Source organism: Megascapheus bottae, chromosome 3 (genome assembly GCF_031878675.1).
Source record: "Megascapheus bottae isolate mThoBot1 chromosome 3, mThoBot2.hap1, whole genome shotgun sequence".
NCBI classification, from domain to species: domain Eukaryota; kingdom Metazoa; phylum Chordata; class Mammalia; order Rodentia; family Geomyidae; genus Megascapheus; species Megascapheus bottae.
The window spans coordinates 59,639,279-59,663,609 of record NC_143511.1 but is presented as its reverse complement, the minus strand read 5'-3'; the positions used below and the strand labels follow the sequence as shown (position 1 = coordinate 59,663,609).

At 39.7% G+C, this 24,331-nt stretch overlaps 1 protein-coding gene across 4 annotated transcripts in view; it reads right to left on the bottom strand.

Moving 5' to 3' along the window:
- Positions 1–24,331, bottom strand: part of Unc13b (unc-13 homolog B) — a 171,740-nt gene that overhangs the window by 45,689 nt on the left and 101,720 nt on the right. The window contains exon 1 of one of the 4 annotated variants that reach the window (XM_090330201.1): positions 9,882–12,347. The exons of the other annotated variants lie outside the window; for them this stretch is intronic. Within the exon in view, the coding sequence (XP_090186327.1) occupies positions 9,882–12,150 (2,269 nt within the window). The 5' untranslated portion in view covers positions 12,151–12,347. Of the gene's footprint in view, positions 1–9,881; positions 12,348–24,331 lie in introns of those variants that run through there. 4 annotated transcript variants of the gene reach the window in all.

Below are 24,331 nucleotides of genomic sequence, written 5' to 3'. Positions count from 1 at the left end.
ACCAGGAACTATGTTGCTCTGTTGATCATGCATGGACCAGCTCACAAGCTTCCTTGAGAATCCATCTACCTCTTTCTTTTCCCTCTCAAAGACAAATTGGTACTACATCACAAATAAAATAGAATAAAAAAGAAATGAGCTAACATATGCTCATTTTTTCAAACCATTTCTGATAGACCAATATATCATGTGTCCTGACACAACAAACTCAGGACTAGGAATTCTCAAAGACAGTGTAGCTCTAGGAAGATGGGAGAGGAGAAAAACATTCTTCTTATAACTAGACTCATCTCTTCTACCTCTATCTCCTATTCTTCCTAAAATACTCTGTTCCCTTCCAGTTAAAAAAACAAACAAACAGCAAGTAACACTTTAATTGACCCAGTGACTGGAGCTGGAAATGTTTCTCTCAACTATTTTAAATACATTCTCCACACCATGTCTTATTTTAAAAACTTCTGTCCTCCTAGACTTCCCCAGAAAGACTAAGAATAAAATATAATCATCATCTTAAGACCATCAGCACTCTCCATTATTGAATCCCAATCCCAGAGTTTTGGGGCTAGCAGTGCGGATTAAGAGGTAGGGTGCCTGCTTACCAATTCCAAAATTTCCCTCCCCCACCTTCAGATGCTTCCCAGTAGATTAACAACTGCTTATTATATGGCTCCTGGATATCCCATACTTATTTTAAATTCAATTTGACAAAATATATTCCTCCTCCTTCTTCCTCCCAATAACAGAGACCCAAGATCAATCATCACCCTGTTCCCTCCACCCACGTAGGCACTGGATTCTTCCCTCTTTCCTATTCAATCAGTCGCCCAACCCTATATAGTCTACCAGTCTATCTCTGATAGCCTCTCCTGTCCCTGTATGGCAAACCTCCACTGTCCTAGTCTACACTTCCATAGTCTCTGATCTGGACTATAACAAGAAATTTTATGTTGACCTTCTGTCACTAGATAAATTCTACATTTTCTATTTTAAATATTGAATCCGTTTTTCTTTAATTGCATAAATGGCTCCCCATTCCTTTTGATAGTATAATACACTTCAACATTCATACTTTTCCTGACTTAATCTTTCCTTTCTGTGTCTCTTATGAACTTATCTATCATATCTCTGCACATCTTCCTCCCATACCTGAAATATCTGCGGGGTGGGCCACAGCTTATTCTTCAATACTGAAACTCAAATGTTATTGCTTCTATAAATTTTTATTCCTTCCTCCCAAAAGCAAAATTAGGTGCCTCTCTACCATGTTACTTTGATACTCATCCTTCTACAACAATATGTTGTCTATACTTCACTGGTCAGTATTGTTTTTTTCTTTCTAATGTCAGATGCACATAATATTTTGTTTATTTGCTAGTCCTGGGGCTTGAACTTAGGGCTTCAGCACTGTCCTTGGGCTTTCTCAAGATTAGTGCTCTATCACTTGAGGCACAGCACCACTTCCAGCTTTTCCCATGTATGTGGTACCAAGGAATCAAACCTGGGTCTTCATGCATGCTAGGGAAGTACTCTACCTTAGGCCACACTCCTGACCCAATAGTTTATTTAAATATAAACTTCCTTGCAAGCAAGAAATTTCCTTGTCAACTGGCTTCTTTTAAATAAAAATGTTGTAACTTAACTATTATATTTAGTATTCTCAGTACATTTTATACTTAAAACTCTAGAAAACAGATCTTACATCTTGCCTGAAGGTGTTGTCCAGGTCCAGGCAGGCCAGGAGAGGTCTGCCCAACTGAACGTATTGTTCTTAGTGCTGGTGGTGCAGCAATGAATGAAAACAATTATTTTTTGTTATTTGTCAGTCCTGAGGCTTGAACTCAGAGCCTGGGTACTGTCTCTGAGCTTGTATGCTCAAGGTTAATGCTCCTCACTTGAGCCACAGCTCTGGCTGTGGCTCAAAGCCACTTTTGGCTTTTTTGAAGTTTTTATTGTGGACTTTATTGTGGACTTTTCTGCTGGTCTGGTTTTGAATCACAATCCTCACATCTCAGCCTCCAGAGTTGCTATGATTGCATGCATGAACCCTGAGTACCAATTGACTTTATCTTGAAGAAACCTTTATTCTAGTAGGTAACAGACAAGAATTGATGATGATGATGATGATGATGATGATGATGATGATGATGACAATAATGATGAACACAATGACAGAGGCTACACTAACTGAATAAACACTTTGTGTTTGGCATTTTATTTTAATAAGTACATTCATTTCTCACAATTCAATCAAGTAAAAATTTTCTCTTTTGAAAAAAAAAACTAAACCAAAATCAGAGAGGTTAAAAAAAGTTGTCCAGTGTTTAACACCAAAATTCAAAGCAGGTCATTGTGAGGTCATGATCTATTCATCAAAAGAAATATATACTATAAGGGGCCAGGAGCATAGCCTAGTGGTAGGGTTCTTGCCTAGCATGCACAAAGCCGTGGGTTCAATTTCTTGGTACCACATACACAGAAAAAGCCAGAGGTGTTGCTGTGGCTCAAGTTGTGGAGTGCTAGTCTTGAGAAAGCCCAAGGACAGTGCTCAGGTCATGAACTCAAGCCCCAGGACTTATATGCTATGACACATGTGGTAATGTATACTATGATACACAATATCACATGTGATACTATGATAGTGTGATGAAATATTCAAGTAGGGGAAAAATATAACTCCCCCTACTTACGGTGCTAAAAGTTGCTAATAAAATTTTATTAAAGGTTACTAAAGAAGATGTCAACTAAGCAGAAATCTGAGGATATAAATAAATCACTCAGAGTTCTAGGATAAAAGTATTTCATGCAGAAGATACAGCAAATGCAAAGCCTAAGGTTAGAGCATAATTGGTATGGAAGAATACCAATTTCACAGTAAGGTACCAGTTCAAATATGCCTTTACTGACTTAAGTTTTATAAAAACTTTGATTGTAGTGGAGAGAATAAACTGTAGAGGTGCAAGGGTAGAAACAATAAGATCAATTAGACTACTTCAGTCATCTGGATGAGAGAAAATAGTAGCTGACACAAGGATGATAGTAAAAAAGGTAGTAAGATTGAAGGCTATTTTTTAATTTTTAGAAGTGGATAACTTGAGGGAAGTAAGTTAAATTATGTTGAAAATGAACTGTACAACTGTGGGTGAGGATAGGAGGGGAAAACTGGGAGAGAGCAAGGAAAGGGGCAACACTGTCCAAAAAGGAATGTACTCTTTACCTAAGTTATGCAACTGTAACCCCTCTGTACATCACCTTTATAATAACAATATCTTTTAAAGTCAGGAATGACTCTGCCAATTTATTAATAAGAAAGAATATACAAAAAGTGGTTTTGGAGGCAATTGTGGAGAAAAATCAGAAGTTGGGTTGGGCTATGTTAAAACTGAGATGACTACTTGCATTTAAATGAATATGGTAAGTAATATAAGATCTAGTGTTCACTGAAGTTGTCTAGGCTACAAAAGAAATCTATGAGTAATTATGAAATTCATGAGATTAGAATATTATACCCTAGGAAATGTATATGAATTAAAAGAAGGATAGGGCCAGGAGTTTGGCCTAGTGGTAGAGTGCTTACCTAGCATGCATGAAGACCTGGGTTTGATTTCTGGGTACCACATATATAGAAAATGCCAGAAGTGGTGCTGTGGCTCAAGTGGTAGAGCTCTAGCCTTGAGAAAGCCCAAAGACAATGCTCAGGCCCTGAGTTCATGGCCCAGCACTGGGGAAAAAAGATGACATATCTGAATCCTAGGTTGTTAAAAGGTTAGAAAGATGTAGAGGATCCGTAAACATAGCTAAAAAGGAATGGTGGAAGGCAGAATAAAGACAGAGAGGTGTTACAGAGGCCCAGTAAAGATAATGGCTAAAAATGATGGAACTGAGGCATAAAGACACATTAAAGATCAATGAAATAGAATCAAGTCTGGTTATAAATTTTTATACTTATACTCAGTTGACAAAATGTGCAAAGACCAGTCAATGGGAAAAGAACAATTTTTTTCAACAAATCATGCTGGATAGGAGTGAGGTTTATAGGCCAGAAGTATGGCTTAGTGGTAGAATAGTTGCCTAGCATGCATGAAGCCCTGGGTTCGACTCCTCAGTACCACATACACAGAAAAAGGACAGAAGGGGTGCTGTGGTTCAAGTGGTAGAGTTAGAGCCTTGAGCAAAAAAAAGCTCAGGGACAGTGCCCGGGACTGGCCAAAAAGAAAACAAAATTAAAATTACCATCTGATCCAGCAATTCTACCCCTTAGTATACATGTAAAAGAAATGAAGGCTGGGTATGGTGGCTCACATCTGTAATCCTAGCTACTCAGGAGGCTAAGATCTGAAGATTTCAGTTCAAAGCCAGCTGGGGCACTAAAATCTGTGAGACTCATATCTCCAATAAACCACTGGAAAACTAGAAGTGACACCATGGCTCCAGGGGTAGGGCGGTAGCTTAAGCTGAAGAGATCAGGGACAGCACTCAAGCCCAGGGGTGGGGCAGTAGCCCTGAGATGAGGAGCTCAGGACTGTGCCCAGGCCCAGAGTTCAAGCCCTACAATGACCAAAAACAAAAATAAACAAAACAAAAAAACCATGGTCTCTGCTGAGAAATCTGTGGTTATTTTGATTGGCTTTCCTCTGTAGGTGATTGTTTTCTTCTCCCTGACTGCTTTTTGGATCCTTTCTTTGGTCTCTATTGATCCTGTACAGATTATAAGGTGGTGCTAGGATGTCCTTTTCTGGTCAGGTCTGTTTGGGGTTCTAAAAGCTTTGTGTATCTGGATGGGCCTGCCCTTCTGGATATTTGGGAAATTCTCTGAGATTATTCCCTGAAGAATATTTCCAATTCCATTGATCTGTTTCTCCAGGCCCTCTTCAATAGCGATTAGCCTGAATTTAGGCTTCCTAATTTTATCTTGGAGCTCCTGAAGAGATCTTTCATATTTCCTAGATTTGGTTTGACTCATTTTCTAGTCTTTCGCTATATCTAGATTATCTTCAACCCCAGAGATTCTCTCTTCTGTATTGTCTAATCTGCTACCAATACTTTCTACTTTGTTCATCTCCCTTCCTTCCAACTGGTCATTTTTGATGCCTTGTATTTCTTGTTTTAGATCATTTATGGACTTCTTTATCTCTTTGATTTTGATTTGAGTGGTCTCTTTGAAGTCCTTTAGCTCAGCAGCTTTACTCTCATTGGACATTTGTTGGAGTTCAGTCAGATTTTGTTTGTGGATTCTATGAATTCATCTGTAATAGCACACATCCAAAACTCTTCTAGCAGAGGATTATAATAGCTCAAACCCTAGATACATAAGACCATATAGGATGAGGCCAAATTAATGGACCTCCAGGACATGGAAATAAGAACTTAATTAAAAGTGACTGTTACTCTTTATGTATTATGTTTTTCTCCCTTTGCTTGTGTTGCCCTTCGGTTAATCTCATATTGCTACTGTATCCCACTTTGTTAACTGGTATATTATATAGATGTTTACCTAGTCATTTGAAATAAGAGGGGAAAAATGAGAGGGGGACAAAAACATAAGAAGGGATATCAATATGTGAGAAGTAATGTACCCTCTATTGGCGAATATAAATGTAACCCCTCTGTACACTGAAATAAAAAAAACTTTAAAAATAAAAAACAGAAGAAAAAGAAAACAGAAGACACAGATAAGAAGGATCATGATTTGAGGCTTGCCTGGACAAAAATTAAGGAGGCCAATCAATAAGCTTGGCATAGTCGAATAGGGGCATAATCTCAGCTATACAGAGGGCAATAGGTAGGAGGATTGTGATCCAAGGTAATCCAGTCAAAAACTTAAGGGGACTATCTGAAAAATAACGAAAGCAGGAAGGGGGTGGGAACATGGGATGACTTAAGGGATAAAGCACCTGCCTAGTAAGCATGAGGCCCTGAGATTAAACCCTAGTACCACCACCAAAACAATAACAGCATAAATAACAGGTTATAGCGAATTGCCTGTTATTCTAAGACCTAAATGGCCCTTACTGTTTAAAAGGCTTCCCATCCTTGCTAGAGAAAATAGAAAAATGGCGATTACATACATAACAAAATGTTTATTCCACATCTACTAAGATGCATGTAGATAAAATAATCAGTGATTCTAAGAAATTAGAACCTTCATATGTTACTAGGAATGTATAACCACTTTTGGAAAATAGTTTGTTATTTTTCTTCAATGTCTTAAACATTCAGTTGTGCATATGACCCAACAATTCCACTTCTAGGAAATATTAAAGAGAATGGAAAACAGCTTAATTTTAATTATGTTCTAAAATCTATGTGCCAATGATTGCATATAGAGATTCCCTTCTTGAATTCTTGTTTGTTAAACATGACATTTGAAATATGATATAAAAATCAGTGTTGATAAAATCTTTCAAAAAATAAAAAGAGAATGGAAAACATATGTCCACACAAGAACTTGCAAATAAATGTCCACAATAGTAATATTCATAAAAGCCCAAAATTGATAGCAATTCTCTAAATGACTATCAATTAATATATAAACAAAATGTTCATTCAACAAATATTCTTCACCCAGAAAATAGAGATGAAGTACAGGTACATGCTGAATCACTGAGGAGCCTAAAAACAGAGTATTAAGTGTGGTGATTTACACCAGTCGTCTGAGCTACTCAGAAGGAGAAACAGGGAGGATTTTTTTAAGCTAGCTCAGGCAAGAAGTCTGAAAGATCCTACTTGAACCAACAGCTGGGTATAATGAAGTATTCCTGTTATCCCACCTGTGTAGGAAGGGTAAATAGGAAGACTGTGTTCCAGGCTAGCCTTGGCATAAATTCAAGACTCTATTCAAAACATAACAAAAGGAAAAGAGCTGAGGGTGCCTGCTTAGAAAGTACAAGGCCTTCAAGTTCAAACTCCAGTGCCACCAAACAAAACTTATAATTTATAGCTTCTAATGTATTATACTAAATGAAAGAAGCCAGAGCCCAAGGCCAGTTCCCAGGCTCTGAGTTCAAACCCCAGGATTGGCAAAAAAAAAAAGGGGGGGGGGAAGAAACCAGATACAAATTGCCCATGTATTACATTATTTATAGGAAATTTGCCTAATATGCAAATTCATGAAAACAAAGTAGCTTATTGCTTGCTAGATGCTGAAGGCAAAGAGGATTGAATAGTCACTGTCAATATGGTTGCTTATGAGGTGATAGAAATAGTCCTATATTAGCAATATTTACAAAACCATATGACTATTTTTTGTTAAAAGACACACTAGACTATCCAATTTTAAAAGGATTTTAAGGACAAATATTGTGATATGTGAATTATAACTGTAAAGTTATCTAACAAGAATGAGGTCCTGAACTCCACCCCAGTACAGGGAAAATAAAGCTATTAAAAAAAAGGAAATGGTAATCAAATGTGTTAAGGTGTTTAAGAAGACTAAAACTGGTAAGCTTGGTGATACAGTGGTAATTTGAGGACCTGGACCAAAGTTATTTTAGTGAAGTGGCAGGAATTAGATAATTAAATTTTATACAATGCGCATGAGAGTATGTACCTTGCACATACCAGGAAAAAAAATAAGATAAATAAGATCTTGAACTTGTGTTAAGTCACACTGATAAACTTAGACCCTAAAAAATCTAAAGCAGCAGAGTTAGGAGAGCTGCTTTCTCCAGTGTTTTATTGTAGTTGCATCTACTGTAATGCAAGATCAGCTTACTAAGCTGGGGCTACTGTTCTAGCAAAGTTTATAAATTTTCATACTATACTATAAAAAAGCTCTATCCTATCCCATTAGATTTTCCACATGATATTTTTCCCAACCAGATGTAGTTATATGCCACATAACATTCAGCCAACAACAGACTACAGAATGTATCACATCGCCTGGGCATATGATAGATTATACCATCCAGGTTTTAAGTATACTGATGAGGAAATCACCTAGCAATGCATATCACCAAACTTAATGATAATATTCCTAACATTATATGATCTATAACTGTATCAGCTTCTTATATATCATTACTTGGATATTCTGTAACATACTATAGTCAGACCCTTTCCTTTCTTTCTTTCTTTCTTTCTTTTTTATTTATTTTTTTGTGTGGGTCAGGGGGCTTAAACTCTGGTCCTGGGCACTGTCCCTGAGCTCTTCAGCTCAATGCTACCACTCTACCCTAGACCTTTTCCTTTTTTTTTTTTTTTCCAGTCCTGGGCTTGAGCTCAGGGTCTGAACACTTTCACAATGCTAGAACTCTACTACTTGAGCCTCAGCACCACTTCTGGCTTTTTTCTATGTATGTGGTACAGAGGAATCGAACCCAGGTCCTCATGCATGCTAGGCAAGCACTCTACCACTAGGCTGAACTCCTGGCCTACCCTTTCCTTTCCCATACAAATCTAAGTACCTTTTTCTACTGTTCTTCACCATGCTTTTTTTCTATGTCACTAAATCTTAAGGTATCTTTTTCCATTTAAGCAAAGAACTGACTTTTTTTTAACAAGCTACATGGTGCTATATTCCATTGTTTCCATGTGCCAATAATTTAACAAGCATATAATAAAAACTATGTTTGGGTGGTTGGGTTTTTTTGCCAGTCCTAGAGCTTGAACTCAGGGCCTGGGCACTGGCCTTGCACACTTTTTGCCCATGGCTAGCACTCTGCCTCTTGAGTGCTACTTCTGTGTATGTGGTACAACGAATCGAAGCCAGGGCTTTATGCATGCTAGCAGGCACTCTACCACTAGGCTAGAACAATGCTTCAACATAGTCTTGTACATATGGGACTGTCATGTGTGAAATACATTTACATATGTTTCTTGAGGTGAACCTCGGAGGTCAAAGGGTATGTATGAAGGTGTATATGTGTGTATATGCATAGTTATATGTACATTTATATCTGTATATAAATATATGTTATAAATATATATATGTTTGTAATGCTAATCGCCTTTCCTTAGGTGCTATACCAATTTATAGACCCATCCCACCAGCACTGTATGACTACCTGTTCCTTCACACCTTTGCCTACACAATATGCTTCATAATTTGTTTTGTAAATTAATCAGGTTATATGCAAAAGAGGACAATCCTATTTACATTTAAAACTGGATGAATACAGCATATGTTTTTTGGGTAAATTTAATTTTGATTGGGAGAAGAAAATTTAAAATGACTTATTTCCATATTGCCTAAAAAAAAGGTTTTCAGTTCCTAAAACCATTCCATTTTCCAGCTCTCAGATAAGCAACCTTTAGCTGGAAAGGAAAGGGAACATAACTCCATGTAGGGAAATTGGGTCCTTGGGCAGAGTCAGAACTATATATAACTCCTGGATGTGCCAGAAATAAGCTGTGTCAGCTAAAGCACTACTAGGAAAGACAGGTAGTAGAGGGAAATTCCCATCATTGCCTATGGAGTTGAGAAACTCCATTTGTTGTTAGAAAAATAAAAATATTATTTCAAAAAGAAAATCATGGGGCCAGGAGCATAGCCTAGTGGTAGAGTGCTCGCCTAGCATAAACAGAGTCCAAATATACAGAAAAAGCCTTTTTTTTTCTCTTGAGACAGAGACTTACTATGTAGTTAAGTCTGGCCTCAAATTCTTGACTTCTGTCTCATCTTCCCAAGTGCTCGATAGGATTTACAGTGTGTACCACCATACTCTCTCAAAAGGTACCTTCTATATTTCCTCCAATAGACTGAAAATTCTAAGGACAGAGAATACCCAATGCCCACAGGCATTGTACTCATTTATAGTGATTCATGACATGAACTTCACCTATCACTTTGTAAAACTTGCCACCATACAGGTCCCAAGCTGTCCAGATGGACTGCCATTCTAAGATAGCTGAGATCAATCCAATTACATAGAAATTCAAAATACCTGAGGATATGTCTTCTGCTGAGGGATGGTTTGCCTTCTGTACTAGCTCATGCAAAAGTTTTTTCTGCCTCAGTCTTTTCTCTCTTAAAACATTTTTAAAATTGTCAATGCATTTGCTAAGGTAGATAGTCTCTGCACACACTTGTTCTAGGCGAAGTCTGCCTTGTTTAGGAGATTCAGGCCTGGAACACATTTCCTTTCCCAAACCTGGAGTCAGAGGAAAACTTGGAAAGGAGTATGCAAGAGGTAAGTTATTAGAAGCAGAGAAGTTGCTTGGGTCTTGAGGGGTTTGTTCACCCTGTATGGAGGTGCCTACTCCACCAGAAACCACACTGAGCAAGCTCTCACTGCCCTGACTTCCAGGGCTCTCTATGGAACAATCCTGGGCACCTCCTGAACTTACTGCCCTAAGAAGCTGATCACTGTTTTCTGATTGGGAACCACTTTCATTGCTTTCCAGGTCCTCAGGACTTACAGACCCACTGTTATCCAGCTTCTGAAACACACCCTGCAGCGCTGAACGAAAGTGGTGAATTGCTCGGCCCAGTTTAGTGGTGTAAAACTTGATTTCCATGTCCTCACTCTCCTGTGAGTCACCCAGCACACAAGAGGACTTATCAAAAACATCCTTAAGGACCTGAGCAGCACATTCTTCCTCTTCATTCAGGTCAATATGAACCATGTTACTGAAGGCCTCTGGTCCTAAGATCATTTCCTCCATCATGCTATCTGAGCTTAATGTGACAAACCTTCTGGACTTGTCTGCCAAAAGGTCCTCCAGCTGTTTTGAGCTCAAAATATTAAGGCTGGCTTCATAGCCCAGAAGCTTACCCTCTATATTCATTCCCTCAGTCTTCAATGACCCAGGTGGTGACAGGCAGCTTCTAATCTCACTTTTATTGCTGTTGTCATTGTCTAGCTTTGCTATTTTACATGCTTCAAGTTCTTGGCTGAACTGGTTGAAAAACTGAGATTTCCCCAAATTTTCCTCCTTTGAGATGAACACTAAGGTAGGATCCTCAAGTTGATGGGAAGACACAGAAGCCTCCTTCCCTGCCAGCTCATCAAAGCTGCCACTGATAACCTGGGATGTCCCTAATGTTCCATCTACATCCTCTGGCTTAAATACCTCACTTTGCTTTGCTAAGTTGTTATTGAGGAGGAAACAAGAGTCTTGCTGCTCAGAAACCTCGTGTTTTCTATGTTGATTCTGAGTCTTCATCTGGTATGATCCTGTCATAGGTAATTTGTTTCCTCTTTCCACCTGAAGAACTGGCTTGTTTTCCTTTAAAGAATTTTGTCTATAATCCTGAAGTTGTTGCAAAGATGATGTAGATTCCTTTTGGGAATTCTTATAGCTTGGTAGCCAGTCTGGTTCTTCTCCAGTGGCAACCCTGACTCCAACATTCTGCAAGAGGATAGATTTCTGCAAGATGAAGTCTCTGTGCTCTAGACTGGCAAGCTTCACCACAGTGGGCCTAGGCGCGGGAGCTGTGCCTTCCCTAAATGCCTCTCTTATGTACCTGTCGCACTGTATGCCATTAACACAGAGGTATTTGGCTAGGAAATTGTCTACCAGTTCCATAGTATTTTCTGAATCTTGTTCAGGAAGTCCATATAGGTAAAGGATGGCTTCCCTTCTGTGCCTTTCCACATGGGGTTCCTGGACCTTTTCTTCTTCACATAACTTTGCACAAGAGCTGCTGCCCATGTGCAAGCCTTCTATTTCACTCAGTACTGAGTCTACACAACTAGACACTTCATCCACTGAGCCACATACTTGGTTCAAGTGCTGTTGCAGCTCAGCAATCTCAGTCTGAAGACGGCTGATGCCTTGTAGTTCTCTGATAATATATTCTACCACATCACCCAAAGGCTCTCGCTGTTCACGACTATAGTCCTGGCCGTGGCCTCTGCACAAAGGAGACTTGGCTTGGTTGTTTTCTGGGAGCTCTTGGCAGCTTGTAGTAGTGCTGGCAGATGAGAGGTCCTGAGAACCAGACTGTGAAACACAGGCAGTAGAACCCAGAGGAAGTTGGCTATTGGCCTGCTTCCCACAGCTGCAAAGCTGGGCCAGGTCCCCATCTCTATCTCCACCAATGGCTGAGGCTGTTGACCCACGGCAAAGGGGTGGGAAATTGTCCTCTGATCTAACAGAGTCTGGGGATTTTCCACACATAGTCTCTGCCTTAGATTTATCTAGGGAAAGCCTGGAGGATCCCAAAGTGACCATAATTTCTTCCTTTGACTCTTGCAACAATCGATTCATTTTCTCCTCAGGATCTGGAAAGGGAAGCTGTCCTCTACTTCTCTCCCTTCTTTCTTGTCAGGATATTTAATAGAAATAGCCTAGGAAGGCAACAGCCTATTCTGTTCTTTTTCAGTCTGTTTCTAGCAATTATTGCTGACTGATGCCTTGGATTTAGCCCACAGTGCTGCCTGGAATGGCCTCACAGGTGGCCTCCAAACCTGGCCATATTATTGGATTCTGGCTGGATTCTTATCCTGTAGCTAGTAAAAAAGGAAAATAGTGCATTCATCAGAAAAAAGTAGGATACATTTAATATGTCAAGAGTTAGAACAGGAATAAGAAAAAGACAGTAAAAATCAACCCCAACCAGCCTCCCATAGTGTTCTCTCTTTGGCCTCCCTTTCAAATACTAATGAGAAATTAAATCAAGACTTTCATGCTCTTGTCCAGTACCAAAGGCATCAGTATTGAGACAAGTTACTAGGAGGTACATGAAGTAAGCTCAATGGGTGACTTATTTGAACCTTGATAAAATTCAATGCCAGTATCTGGCTCAAGAATGAACAAACAGATGTTTAACCACCAGAACTCAGATTACAAATACAATGGAAGACAAGACATGGGATATTTCTTTCTTTTCTGTTGTTATTCTGGTGAATATTCTACAGTTGGTCCTTCTATGTGTTTGTAGCACAAAGTAGCTACCTTTGTTTACCAACTGTTCACTTGCAGGACTAAATGTGGAAGAAAAACTATTTCTACATCTAATTCCAAAATGGTATGGTACAGTCCTTGTCCAGAAATGAGGTGACATTTAGCATGTTTAGGTCTAGATGAGCAGGCAATCAGCCAAAGGAATACATGATGATGGGCTTAGAACAAAGTCAGATGAATGCTCATACTCAGCCAGGTGCTCTTGAACTCCTTATTAACCTCTCTAGCCTTGGAATAGCCCAAGTTCAGCTTTACTGGCCCACAAAAGGATCCTTCAGGGTACTATCGTAAGTTCTTTACCAGCACACTGTCACTGCTCAAGTAATAGAGTTGCTCAAGTATCCTAATTTTCCTGGTGAAAGTAATATATGGAAGAAACTGAGAGTTGGTTTTATCACAGAGGTCTCCAGGGTACTTTGTTCATCTCAAAAACATTGGAGGTAGGTATGCTATCAGTCTTGGCCCTATATGCCATATCACTGATGACTGTAGTACAGAGACAGAGATGAAGATTTATTTAATTTGAGGTGGGCATCCTTTGCTTTTTTATTAGAAATGTGCAAAGTGTCAGGAAGGAGCAGGTAGGAAACATAAAAGGTAAGCAGAGACCTACGAGATACGTAGGAGGAATGCCAATACTCTCTGATTCTTCTACGTCACTCTGAAGGTTTAAGGAGGATATATGCTACACTTCCACTCTTTGATATAAGGTAGTTTCTTCTTTCTAAATCTTCTTAAACTCTACATATTTTTATTTTACTTAAGTTAATCCCCAGAGAGGATATTTGCTTAATTGGTTATTTGAAATTTGATAGGGAAGGGGAGAAATCAAGATGAGCAGGGCGGGGGGGGGGAGGGAAATGGGGACCATGTCATGAGAAAGGGTATCAATGGTATCAATGTTTGTGAAGTAATGCACCTTCTATCTGGTGAATATAATGTAACCCTTCTATTAATTACAATAAAAATATATGGGGAAAATTTTTTAAAAAGAATGCAAGCTAAAGCCGGGCACTGGTGGCTCATGCCTATAATCCTCAGTAGCCTGAGATCTGAGAAATATGATTCAAAGTCAGTCCAGGAACAAAAGTCCATGAGACTCTTATCTCCAATTAACTACCAGAAAACCAGAAGTTGCATTGTGGCACAAGTGATAGAGCATTAGTGTTGAGCTGAGCTGAATATCAGCTCAGGGATAGCACCCAGGCCCAGAGTTCAAGCCCTACAAATAGAAAAAAAGAAAAGAAAAGATGCAAGATAACTATTCTCATAACTCAATTTTAGGAAAAGTCACCATCTATAGCTACATTCTATTGGCTCTATGCTTCCTTAGATTAAAAACAAAAAAAAAAAAAACCCAGAAGTACAAGTCATAGGACTTGGGATAAAGATGAAGCTGACTCCTTTTATTGGAGATAGCTAGGTCAAGAACCAAGAGACAAAAACTAGATGAATTCCCATTTCCTATTTCCTCCTCTTCTCTTTAGTTCTTCCAAGTCCTTTACTTTTACTTTACTATCCTCTGGGGCAGGACTGCTTCACCTCAAGATCTTAAAAGAGCAAGAACCAGTCACACATCTAGTCTGGCCAATTCAGTCTAACCTTTGAGGATGTTCTTTGTGTATAACCTTAGTTCCTAGAGTTGGGCCTGGTGTTCAGCTGCCTAGGCAGATCAACTTCCAATTCTAAAATTAACCCAAATTCTTCCTCCTCTCTTCCCACAAGTAAAAATATCTGTATTTCCAAAAATACTCCTTCCTTTTTTTCCTCAGACACACAGGGATTAGGTGTCCCCAATTTGGTGTTTTGGAATCTGGTGTTAGCCTTAAACTCTTATTGCTCTACAGGAACTGGACATACCACTGAGCCTTTTCAAGTTAGGCAGGCCCAAAGGAGAAAAAAAATCTTACTAAACAAAGATGGAAGCTCTCTATATAAATTTATGAAACCATGAGTAGGTGCTATTGGACTAAGGATCAGGACACTTAAGTTTGGTTCTCACTTCAACAGTATGATCTTGGATTAAATTCTTTTTTTTTTTTTTTTGCCAGTCCTGGGCCATGAACTCAGGGCCTGAGCACTATCCTTGGACTTTCTCAAGGCTAGAGCTCTACCACTTAAGCCACAGCACCACTTCTGGCTTTTTTCTGTATATGTGGTACCAAGGAATTGAACCCGGGTCCTCGTGCATGCTAGGCAAGCACTCTACCACTAGGCTAAACTCCAGGCCCTTGGATTAAATTCTTATCTTCTCTGTACATTAGTTTTCTCACCTATAAAGGGAGGGAAGACAATTACAGGAATATTTTAAAAGATAGTATATACTAAGACACTAGTACTTTGTAAACTGTAAAGCACCGCAGTGTTCTAATTACTGACACAGAAAGTCCTTGAGTTGAGGAAACAAATATCTAAACCAAGTATCTAATTACCTAAATGATACCATGACTTCTACTCCTGCCTCAGATTTCTTCCCAACCCTCCCTAATAGTCTACAACAATGCCTGGAATCCTATCAGCAGAATGCTGTCCTTTAATATAGTCTTGCATTCTAGAAGTTTTCTTTCTTAAAGAAAACAGAAGAACAATTACTGAATTCCCAGCACTTCATTTGAATGTCAGGAAGACAACTAGCCTCCCTCAGGTGCCTGACAACATGAAAAGGGCTGAAAGAATACAAGCTTTTTTTTTTTTTTTTTGATCAGCTGTAGAACTTGAACAATGGGCCTGGGCATTGTCCCTGAGCTCTTCAGCTCAAGGCTACCACCCTACCCCTTGAGCCACAGCACCATTTCCGATTTTCTGGTGATTAATTGGACATAAGAGTCTCACAGATATTTTAGTGTCTGGGCTGGCTTTGTACCATGATCCTCAGACCTCAGCCTCCTGAGTGGCTAGGATTACAGGTGTGAGCCACCATGCTCGGTGAAACTAAGCCTTTTCTTATAAGTGAGGTATAGAATTCACTTTCAGATCTTCAGGGGCCAGTCTCACTTCATTTCAGATGTGACAGTTTGTCAGTAACAAAATGAGGTTGATTCTCCTGTTACTATGTTAGTGTGGGACTGGTTAATCTAAGGTCTATTTGCTTCTCCAAAACCCTGGATACTCAGCCTCGCTTTATAGGCAGTCCTACCAGCCACTGGCCACACAGGAGCTAAATTGCACAGTTACTTTCTATGACCTTCTGAAGAACTGATGGTAGAGCTATTTGCTTCCCTATTTCAATAAAAAGAAATTTCCAGCTACAGCTGCCATATTAAGCAAACAATACACTCTGGACCTTTTTCTGAGTTGGTAGCCACTATCTTTTCTGAATGAAAGAATTATTTGCTGGGTACAAACATTCTCAAAGGCACCAGACTTACTCAGTCATCAAGTCTTCAGGCTCTGAAGCAATAGACAAGCTCTTAGAGATGACAGGGGTTAAACCAATTACTTCACTAAGAATTCAACTGCATACCACAAGTCAGAATGGTATGAAGGCCAACCCTTATGACAAAGAGACCCAATTCAACTTATTCCTCAATCTTTCTTTGCTACCACTGTCTAGAGGAATGAAATGATCAAACTATGGAAGGGCCATCTGATCAGTTTAAATAAATGAGTACCCAAGCAATGTTCCAGGTGCTATGAGGCAAGGATATAAGACATGGCCCCTGATCTTTAATATAGTAAAGTTTAGAGAGAGATAGAAATTGAAACAATCACACTATAAAATAATACATCGCTATTGCCCAAGTTGTAAAACAAACAAAACAATTCAAGGGGTGAAAAATGGGAAGGAAGTGCGAGGCAAAACCAGGAGAGGTAAGGCTACAGAGAAGCTCATGTTTGAGCTGAGATGAAATAAGGAGGCTTTACAGCTCCTTAATTCAAACCTTGCCCTATAGTTTCTATCAAGGTATTCAGTGCTATTACTCTGCTCTTTCTTGTTGGCCAGTCCATTCTGGTTAACATCCCAAAACTTCATGCAAGTACTTTCTAAACTAACCAAGCCTTTCTGCATTATTTTCCTGAGGAATACCTAATACTGGGGGAAAATGTAGTGCCCTTTCAAGGGATATCTACATTTGTAAAGAAGTAGCAAAACAAAACAAATTAACAAAAAAGATTAAAGCTTTAATGATGGAAAGCTGAGAATTAGAACATGGAGTAGATCTCAAATCATACCTCATGAGAAATGGGCTACCAAAATTAAGGGAAAAAAAACTCCTTTCTCTGACTTGTCAAATAAACATGATTATAATTGTGACTATTTCTTGTAAAAATTGCCTCTGACCCAAATCTTGGCTTAGATGAAACAAGTAAGGGCCTCTGGGAACAGGCAAGTATTCTACATACATACATCAAGCAGACTCTCAATTTGTGTAAAACAATCCCAGCAGGTAGTACGCAAGAGCTCTGAGCCCCACATAGAGGACAGATTATTCCTGGGCTGTTTGCCAGTTATGCTATATATGATTAATCTGGTAAAAGGAATACATTTCTAGGGTCACAGCAGGTAGTGTTACTCTTAGATGTTATTCTTTGGGGAAAAAAAAAATCAGTGACTACAGGGTATCTTGTCAGAGTAGTGATCACAGCAGAAGGTATAATGATTTTAGCTAAAAGGAACAGAGAATGCCCTACCTACCCAAATTAAGAATTTAGCATGGTCATTACAAGGACCTGTCAGGGATATGTTGTGATGGAGCCTACTAAGTAATTTTGTTTTACTACCATAATGCTTTTCTAAATTTTGAATTTTAAACATTATAAGCAGAGCAGGAATTCTGGCATCTCAAAAATGCAAGTGACCAACTGTTCTTTTTCTTTTTCTTTTTGTCAGTCCAAGGGCTTGAACCTGGCCTGGGTGCTATCCCTGAACTCCTTATGCTCAAGCTAGTGATATATCACTTGAGCCACAACACTACTTCCAGCTTTTTGGGGGCAATTTATTGGAGATAAAGAATCTTATGGACAGCCAGGTGCCAGTGGCTCACACTGTAATCCTAGCAACTCAGAAGGCTGAGATTTGAGGATCACGATTCAAAGCAAGCCTCGGCAGTCTATGAGACTCATCTCCAATTAACCACCTGAAAACCAGAAATGGCACTGTGGCTTAAGTGGTAGTGAGGTAGCCTTGAGCTGAATACCTCAGGGACAGCACCTAGGTCCAGAGCTCAAAAAAAAAAAAAAAAAAAGGAATCTATGGACTTGCTGGCTTCAAACTGTAATCCTCAGATTCAGTCTCTTGAGTAGCTAGGATTACAGACATGAGTCACCTTCACCTGACTTGCTCAACTGTTCTTGACATAGAATTATGGCCTTGTTGTCATTGTCTGAGTAGGAGGCTCTTGCTTAGGGGTCTAGAGTGGCTGTGCACTCCATTTCACAGGAAACTATGCTTAAGTTGTTTCTGAATTTGTGCTGCCTTAGGACAGGGTCTTATTGTATTAAGCACAAGGCCTGTTACACAGTGGGAACTTAGTGACATGGAAAAAGAAAAGGAGTCAATGGCAGAGTTGAATTAGAATCCAGGTCTCCTGCTTTCTAATCTACCTGTTTCCATGGCAACATGCTGCCTTTAAGTTCTATGTTTTCTTCTAGACTCATGGCTTACAACCTGTTTTCATTGTAAGAACTAAATTGAAAATTCTTCTCAATAATACTTACAATTCTCTGGAAACTCACTTAGGCCACTGTCAAACTATCAATATCTGGTAAATCTCTCCAGCATATTAATCATCTGATAGATATTTCAACACTGGTAGGAAGAGGTCCTACCATGGTTCTGTCATCCCTAAAGCTACTCTGATAGGCCTAGAGTAGCATTAACCAATAGAAATATGAGGGCCGGGAGTTTGGCCTAGTGGTGGGAGTGCTTGTCTAGAATGCACGAAGACATGGGTTCAATTCCTCGGTACCACATAAATAGAAAAAGGCCAGAAGTAGTACTAAGGCTCAAGTGGTAGAGCTCTAGTCTTGAGAAAGACCAAAGACAGTGCTCAGGCCCTCAGCTCAAGCCCAGGACTGGCAAAAAAAAAAAGAGAAATATATATATATATATAATATGATCCATACATGTTATTTAAATTTTTCTAGCAGCCACATTAAAAAATAAGTGAAATTAATCTTAGTTTTTCTTTTTCTTATTTTTTTGTGGGTGATAGGGCTTGAACTCAGTCTGGATGCTGTCCCTGGGCTCTTCAGCTCAAGGCTACCACTCTACCCCTAGGCCTGGGTATTGTCCCTGAGCTCTGCAGCTCAAGGCTATCAACCTACTCTTGAGCCAAATCCCATTTCCCTTTTTCTAGATGTTAATTGGAGATAAGAGTCTCAGGTCCTTTTGTTCCTGGGCTGGCTTTGAACCTTGATCCTCAGATCTCAGCCTCCTGAGTAGCTAGGATTACAAGTGTGAACCACCACGCCCAGCTTAATCTTAGTTTTATTTAACCTAATATTCAAAATATTATTCCAACATGAAATCAATATAAAATTAATTATATATCTGCATTCCTTTTTTATACTCTTTGAAATCTCACATGTATATTATCAGTATAGCACATTTCAAAATAGACTAAACTGTGTCTCGTGTACCTAACAGTCATATATGGCTAATGGTTACTTTACTGGACAAGTCTTAGAAGGCCAGGGGAATAACTAGGTAATCTCTAAAACTTTGTAGCTACTGCAAATATCAGGCTGTCATCTCAGTGGCAAAAGAATGCTCTGTTTCTGTCACTCATCTTTTTGCCAGCTCACTTTGATCCTAGCTGGAAGCAGCACCTTTCTATTTTGTGGCAGGGCTGAACTAACACATTAGATAGGACAGTATAGTCCCTCCACATATATTCAGACAAGGATAGTAAGATATTTTAAGTATAAATAAGAGGAGGAAGGCTACCTAAGAACATGTATAAACACATAAAAGGACAGATGATCTCTATGGATGAAAGTTTAAAGGAGAGATGGTTTATATATATATTCATGCAAGATGAATAAGTGTTTGCCCACATATAATATACATTCAGAAAAGGAACAGGTAACTTAAAAACACATACAGACACATCACTAAGGAAACACTATTATACACAAGTATGCACACGTTATACACAAGTATGCACATGTCCAGTAAGGTAAGCTACACGTGCAACAGAGTACCCAAGAGGAATATATGCCAGGTTATCAGCACACAAATTAGTGCACATGATTTTACCCTACTGCTAAGTATGCTAGTTTTCACCCATTATAATGACCCTCAGCAGCAAGTTGGCTCAAGCAATTATGTAATTAATGTGGCTGCTCTGTATTCCACCCACAAATTCTTTGCTTTTGTCCCTGCTTGTCTTCAGTTAGTTATACACTTGGTACCACTTACCTTGGCTGCTGTAACCACAACAAGGGTTGAGAAAATGAAAAGAAAAGAATACAAAACAAAACACATTAAAACCATGAATTTTCAAGTTTCAGAATTTAACTGCTGCCTTTAAGAGGAAATCCATTCAGAAGCACTTCTTGGTTTGACAGTGAAGCCATAGGATGAACTTTCTGAGCCACAGTGCTGCCTCCTTTGCCCAAACAACAGAGCCAAGGAGGTATTATTCTCAGTTGCACCCAGCTGGCTGTCTCCACGGTGCAAAGTTGCCAATAGGAACAATGCCCAGCAAATACATTTCCTCACTGAAGGCGGGGCAGGAATCTCGATGCTGCAAATCTAGGAATCCACACTGGTCCACACCTCTTTGCACAGGGGAGATTCTGACCACCAGGGCTGATGAAGACAACAGCAGCCAAACTTCAACTAGATGAGGAATTCTAACTCATTCGATTCCGTGCTTTGAGTCTGAGAGGAAAGCAGGGCAGCTCTTGCTCCGGCTGCTGCTCCTCCTCCTCTCCAGCTGCTTCCTGCCTGCAACCTCCCATAGGGCACCAGCCCTCCTCACACGTTGCTGGCGCACACACCCCCTTCTCAGCACACTCACGCATACACAACCCTTGCCAGCAAGCTCACTCACACACCCTTGGTGAGTGTCTCTCTCACTAAATATAGACTCTACTCTCTTCCCTCCCCCATTTCATTCCTTCTTTCTTTTTTCCCCTCCTTCCTTCTCTCCTATCTATCTACTTTTCTCAGTGCCTGGGCTACCAAATACAAGGGGAGACATAAGACAGTCTATACTTTGACAGTCTAATCTCCATGGAAAACCAAAACACAGCAAGAAATTGCTGGAGCACAACATAAAGGAATCTTTCCTTCCACTAAATAAGCTCTAGGTTAGTGTATATATACATATATATATATATATATATATACACACACACACACACACACATGTACACACACACACACACACACACACACACACACACACACACACACACACACACACACACACTGCTGTCAGCCTTTGGAGAAGATGAAGGACACGTAAAGTGCCCAACTGATGTTCATAACAAATAGCAAAATCTTCTCTGAGTACATGTGCAGGGTAGTTCTGCTATCTACTACAAGAAAACCCAGAAATTAGAATTTTCCCTGGACTGTCATGTCAGTGAGCAGGAAGAAAGAAGGGGTCTGTCACTGCTGAGCAGGCTAAGATAGACTCTCAACTACAGAAGTCAAAGATTTCATTGGAATCTAGAATTCAGAATCTGGTAACTAAAAGTAATATTACATTGACCAAAAGCTGTCTAAGGTTTGGGATCCTATTTTCATGATCAAAAATTTCTTCAGTCTTCTTTGCCAATGGCTGCCCTATCTCTCTGGATACTTTGCTAGCCCAGTGGCTCTCACTTGTTACTTCTTTCTTCCTCATAACTCAACAATTCTAGTAAGGATTCATGGAAAAAATGTCTTTATCTCAAAGATCATTCAAGTTTGTCATAGAAACATAATGTATTAAACTAGGGACCCTTGAAGCTGTGGACCATAAAATGCCAATTCATAAAATATGATGCCTCTTTCCAATCTACAACCATAGGTCAGGATAAAAAAAAAAATTCTTGCCAGACACAGTGGCTAACACCTGTAATCCTAGCTATTCAGGAGGCTGAGATCTGAGGATCAAAGTTCAAAGCCAGCCTAGGCACAAAAGGACCCAAGACTTGTATCTCTAATTAACCTCTAGAAAATGGGAAATGGAGCTTGGCTTAAGGGTAGGGTGGTAGCCTTGAGCTGAAGAGCTCAGGGACAATGCCCAGGCCGAGTCCAAGCCCTATGACCCACAAAAAAAAAAAAATGTCCTTTCTAGTTAGCCTCAAAATTCTCAGTGAAGAGCCATGATCAGCCAGTAACAATCCAATGAAGTCATTCCTCTCTACCTTCCTGAACTTCATCAAATAAGAAATGGTCTTCCTCTGCCTTAGGCCTCAGGGGTAGGCAAATTTGATTCACCTAGAATGCCCAGGCTAGGCTCTCAATCCAGAACAGAATACAGCCTCTTTAGCCCAGGAATCAGGGAGTCTATGGGAGCTTTCCTAGAATCACTGTAGAACTGGCAGTTCTGCAGTGGATAGATAAATTAGCAATGATTTCCTTGGCTTATCCAAGATCCCAAGGCAAAAGGACTTATTTCAAAGCCAGCATTTGCCTCCCTACTGCCTTCTTCCAACAACATTACTTCCCCCTCAATCAAGGAAGAAAATTTAGACTCCAAAAGATGCTAAACAACCCATTTCTTAATCTACCTCATTATATAGCCAACACTGACAGCAGAGCAAATACCTCCTAACCCAGTTGGAGCTGGCTAGATGACAGAAGAGATAAGGGCTGACAGCACAACTATAACCACATCTAAATACAGAGGGAAAAACTGTCAAATTTCAGTCCAAGTCACAGCCAATTTATAGTGGAGTTTTCCAGAGTTGAGTCAGGAGAAAGAGGTAAAAGGTTTAAAACAAGAAATATGGGGAATGCTGATAAAATTAGAATCCCATCCCCAGCTCTGTAGCCACGCATAAAGTTAAGAGCAGTTGAATGGTTATCAGGTTTAGATCTGAGCATTCTATGATGAAGAGAAGCTCACTATCTGAAGACCAGGGAAGATCTCCTGAACTAGGATATTGTCTGTCCTATCTCCAGTGACTCCAAGGCCTACCTGAGGCCCCAGGTGTTATTCTGAAGGTTAACGGATACTGTCTTGTCCAATTGCCTACCAAACACATCCAGTGCATCATCAGAACAGCTTAGGCTCCCTAGAAAAATGAAAGGTCAGACAACAGATGTGTGTTTAGGACATGAGGCACAATGAATTTTGCTACCTTTTAGTCTTCAAACTTCACATGAGAGCTCATTTGGCTTTGATAGCAAATTACCCTTTTGTCTTATTATTGTCTCATGTTTCAGCAAGAGTAAGAAGGGAAACAAAATGGAAAAATGGTAAACAGCAGTCAGTATAGGCTCTAGTAATAAAGAGGGGCTCTGGCAGTCATCATTCTACAAAATATCAAGATATCATGTGACTAGAAGATAGCAGGCCTCCTTTGGCAGAGGTATGTCATTTCTCTTTCTTGAACCTTGTGAACATGAATGCAGCCTTCTCCGTCACAGTGATCCAGCCTTGAGAATCCTAGTTAAGCTAAGAGGATGAGGTGCTTTTTCAAGTAAGGAATAACAGCATCCACCTCAGCTAAGAAGGTTTTTCAGAGCAGGACTGCTTAAGAGCTAGCTGGGCAGAAACAGAAAAACAGATTGGGTTAAGAAGGGAAAGGCATTTATCCAGAAGCTGCAAAATGCTCTCAACAGACATTCTCAAGGTCTGGTTCCCAATTTAAATCTTTGCAGGGATCTTTGCCTAGAGACAGATGAGTCAAGATGGAAATTCAACATGAGACACTGACATACGCAGAGTTGTGGGAAGGTTCAGAGCAGCAGGAGTTCTAAAGGAGAGCTGAATGGGTGGGTTACTCAGAAGACCACCTGGTGCACAAAATTCCTCATTAACTAAAGCAACTAAGTGGTTTCACAGAAATATTGGAGGAAGGCCTCACCAATTACAATTCTGTACCTCATACAGCCAATCTGTCTCCCTACAGCCAGATACAACTAGTTTAGAAGCAAAGAACATATCTACTCTTATCTGGCTTCCCTTTTCAAGAATTACTACTTGATCCTAGGTGAGTCAGGACTAGCAGGTGCCCATCTTATATCTTATCATGTTGACAGTCTTATAATATGGTACAAAGGATGGGGTATCCCCAAGTCTATCTTACACAAGAGTCAAGGAGTCAGCAAGAATTAAGAAATCAGTCTGTGAATATCAGCAAGAAGCAACATGAAGAAACTGATACACAGCTAGGATTTGCTTCAGGTGTGAGGAAAATGATTTGTTCTAGCACCTGAGAAAAGTCCAGTTTCCATAGAATTATTTTATCCCTAAACTACTCAGAAACTACATAAGCAGAGAATGATGAGCAATGAGAAGTGATCCTCCTTCTTCCCTCAGGAATATACCACCCCAGGGAAATGATGAACCTGGCAATAGATGTGCTGATGTGCTAA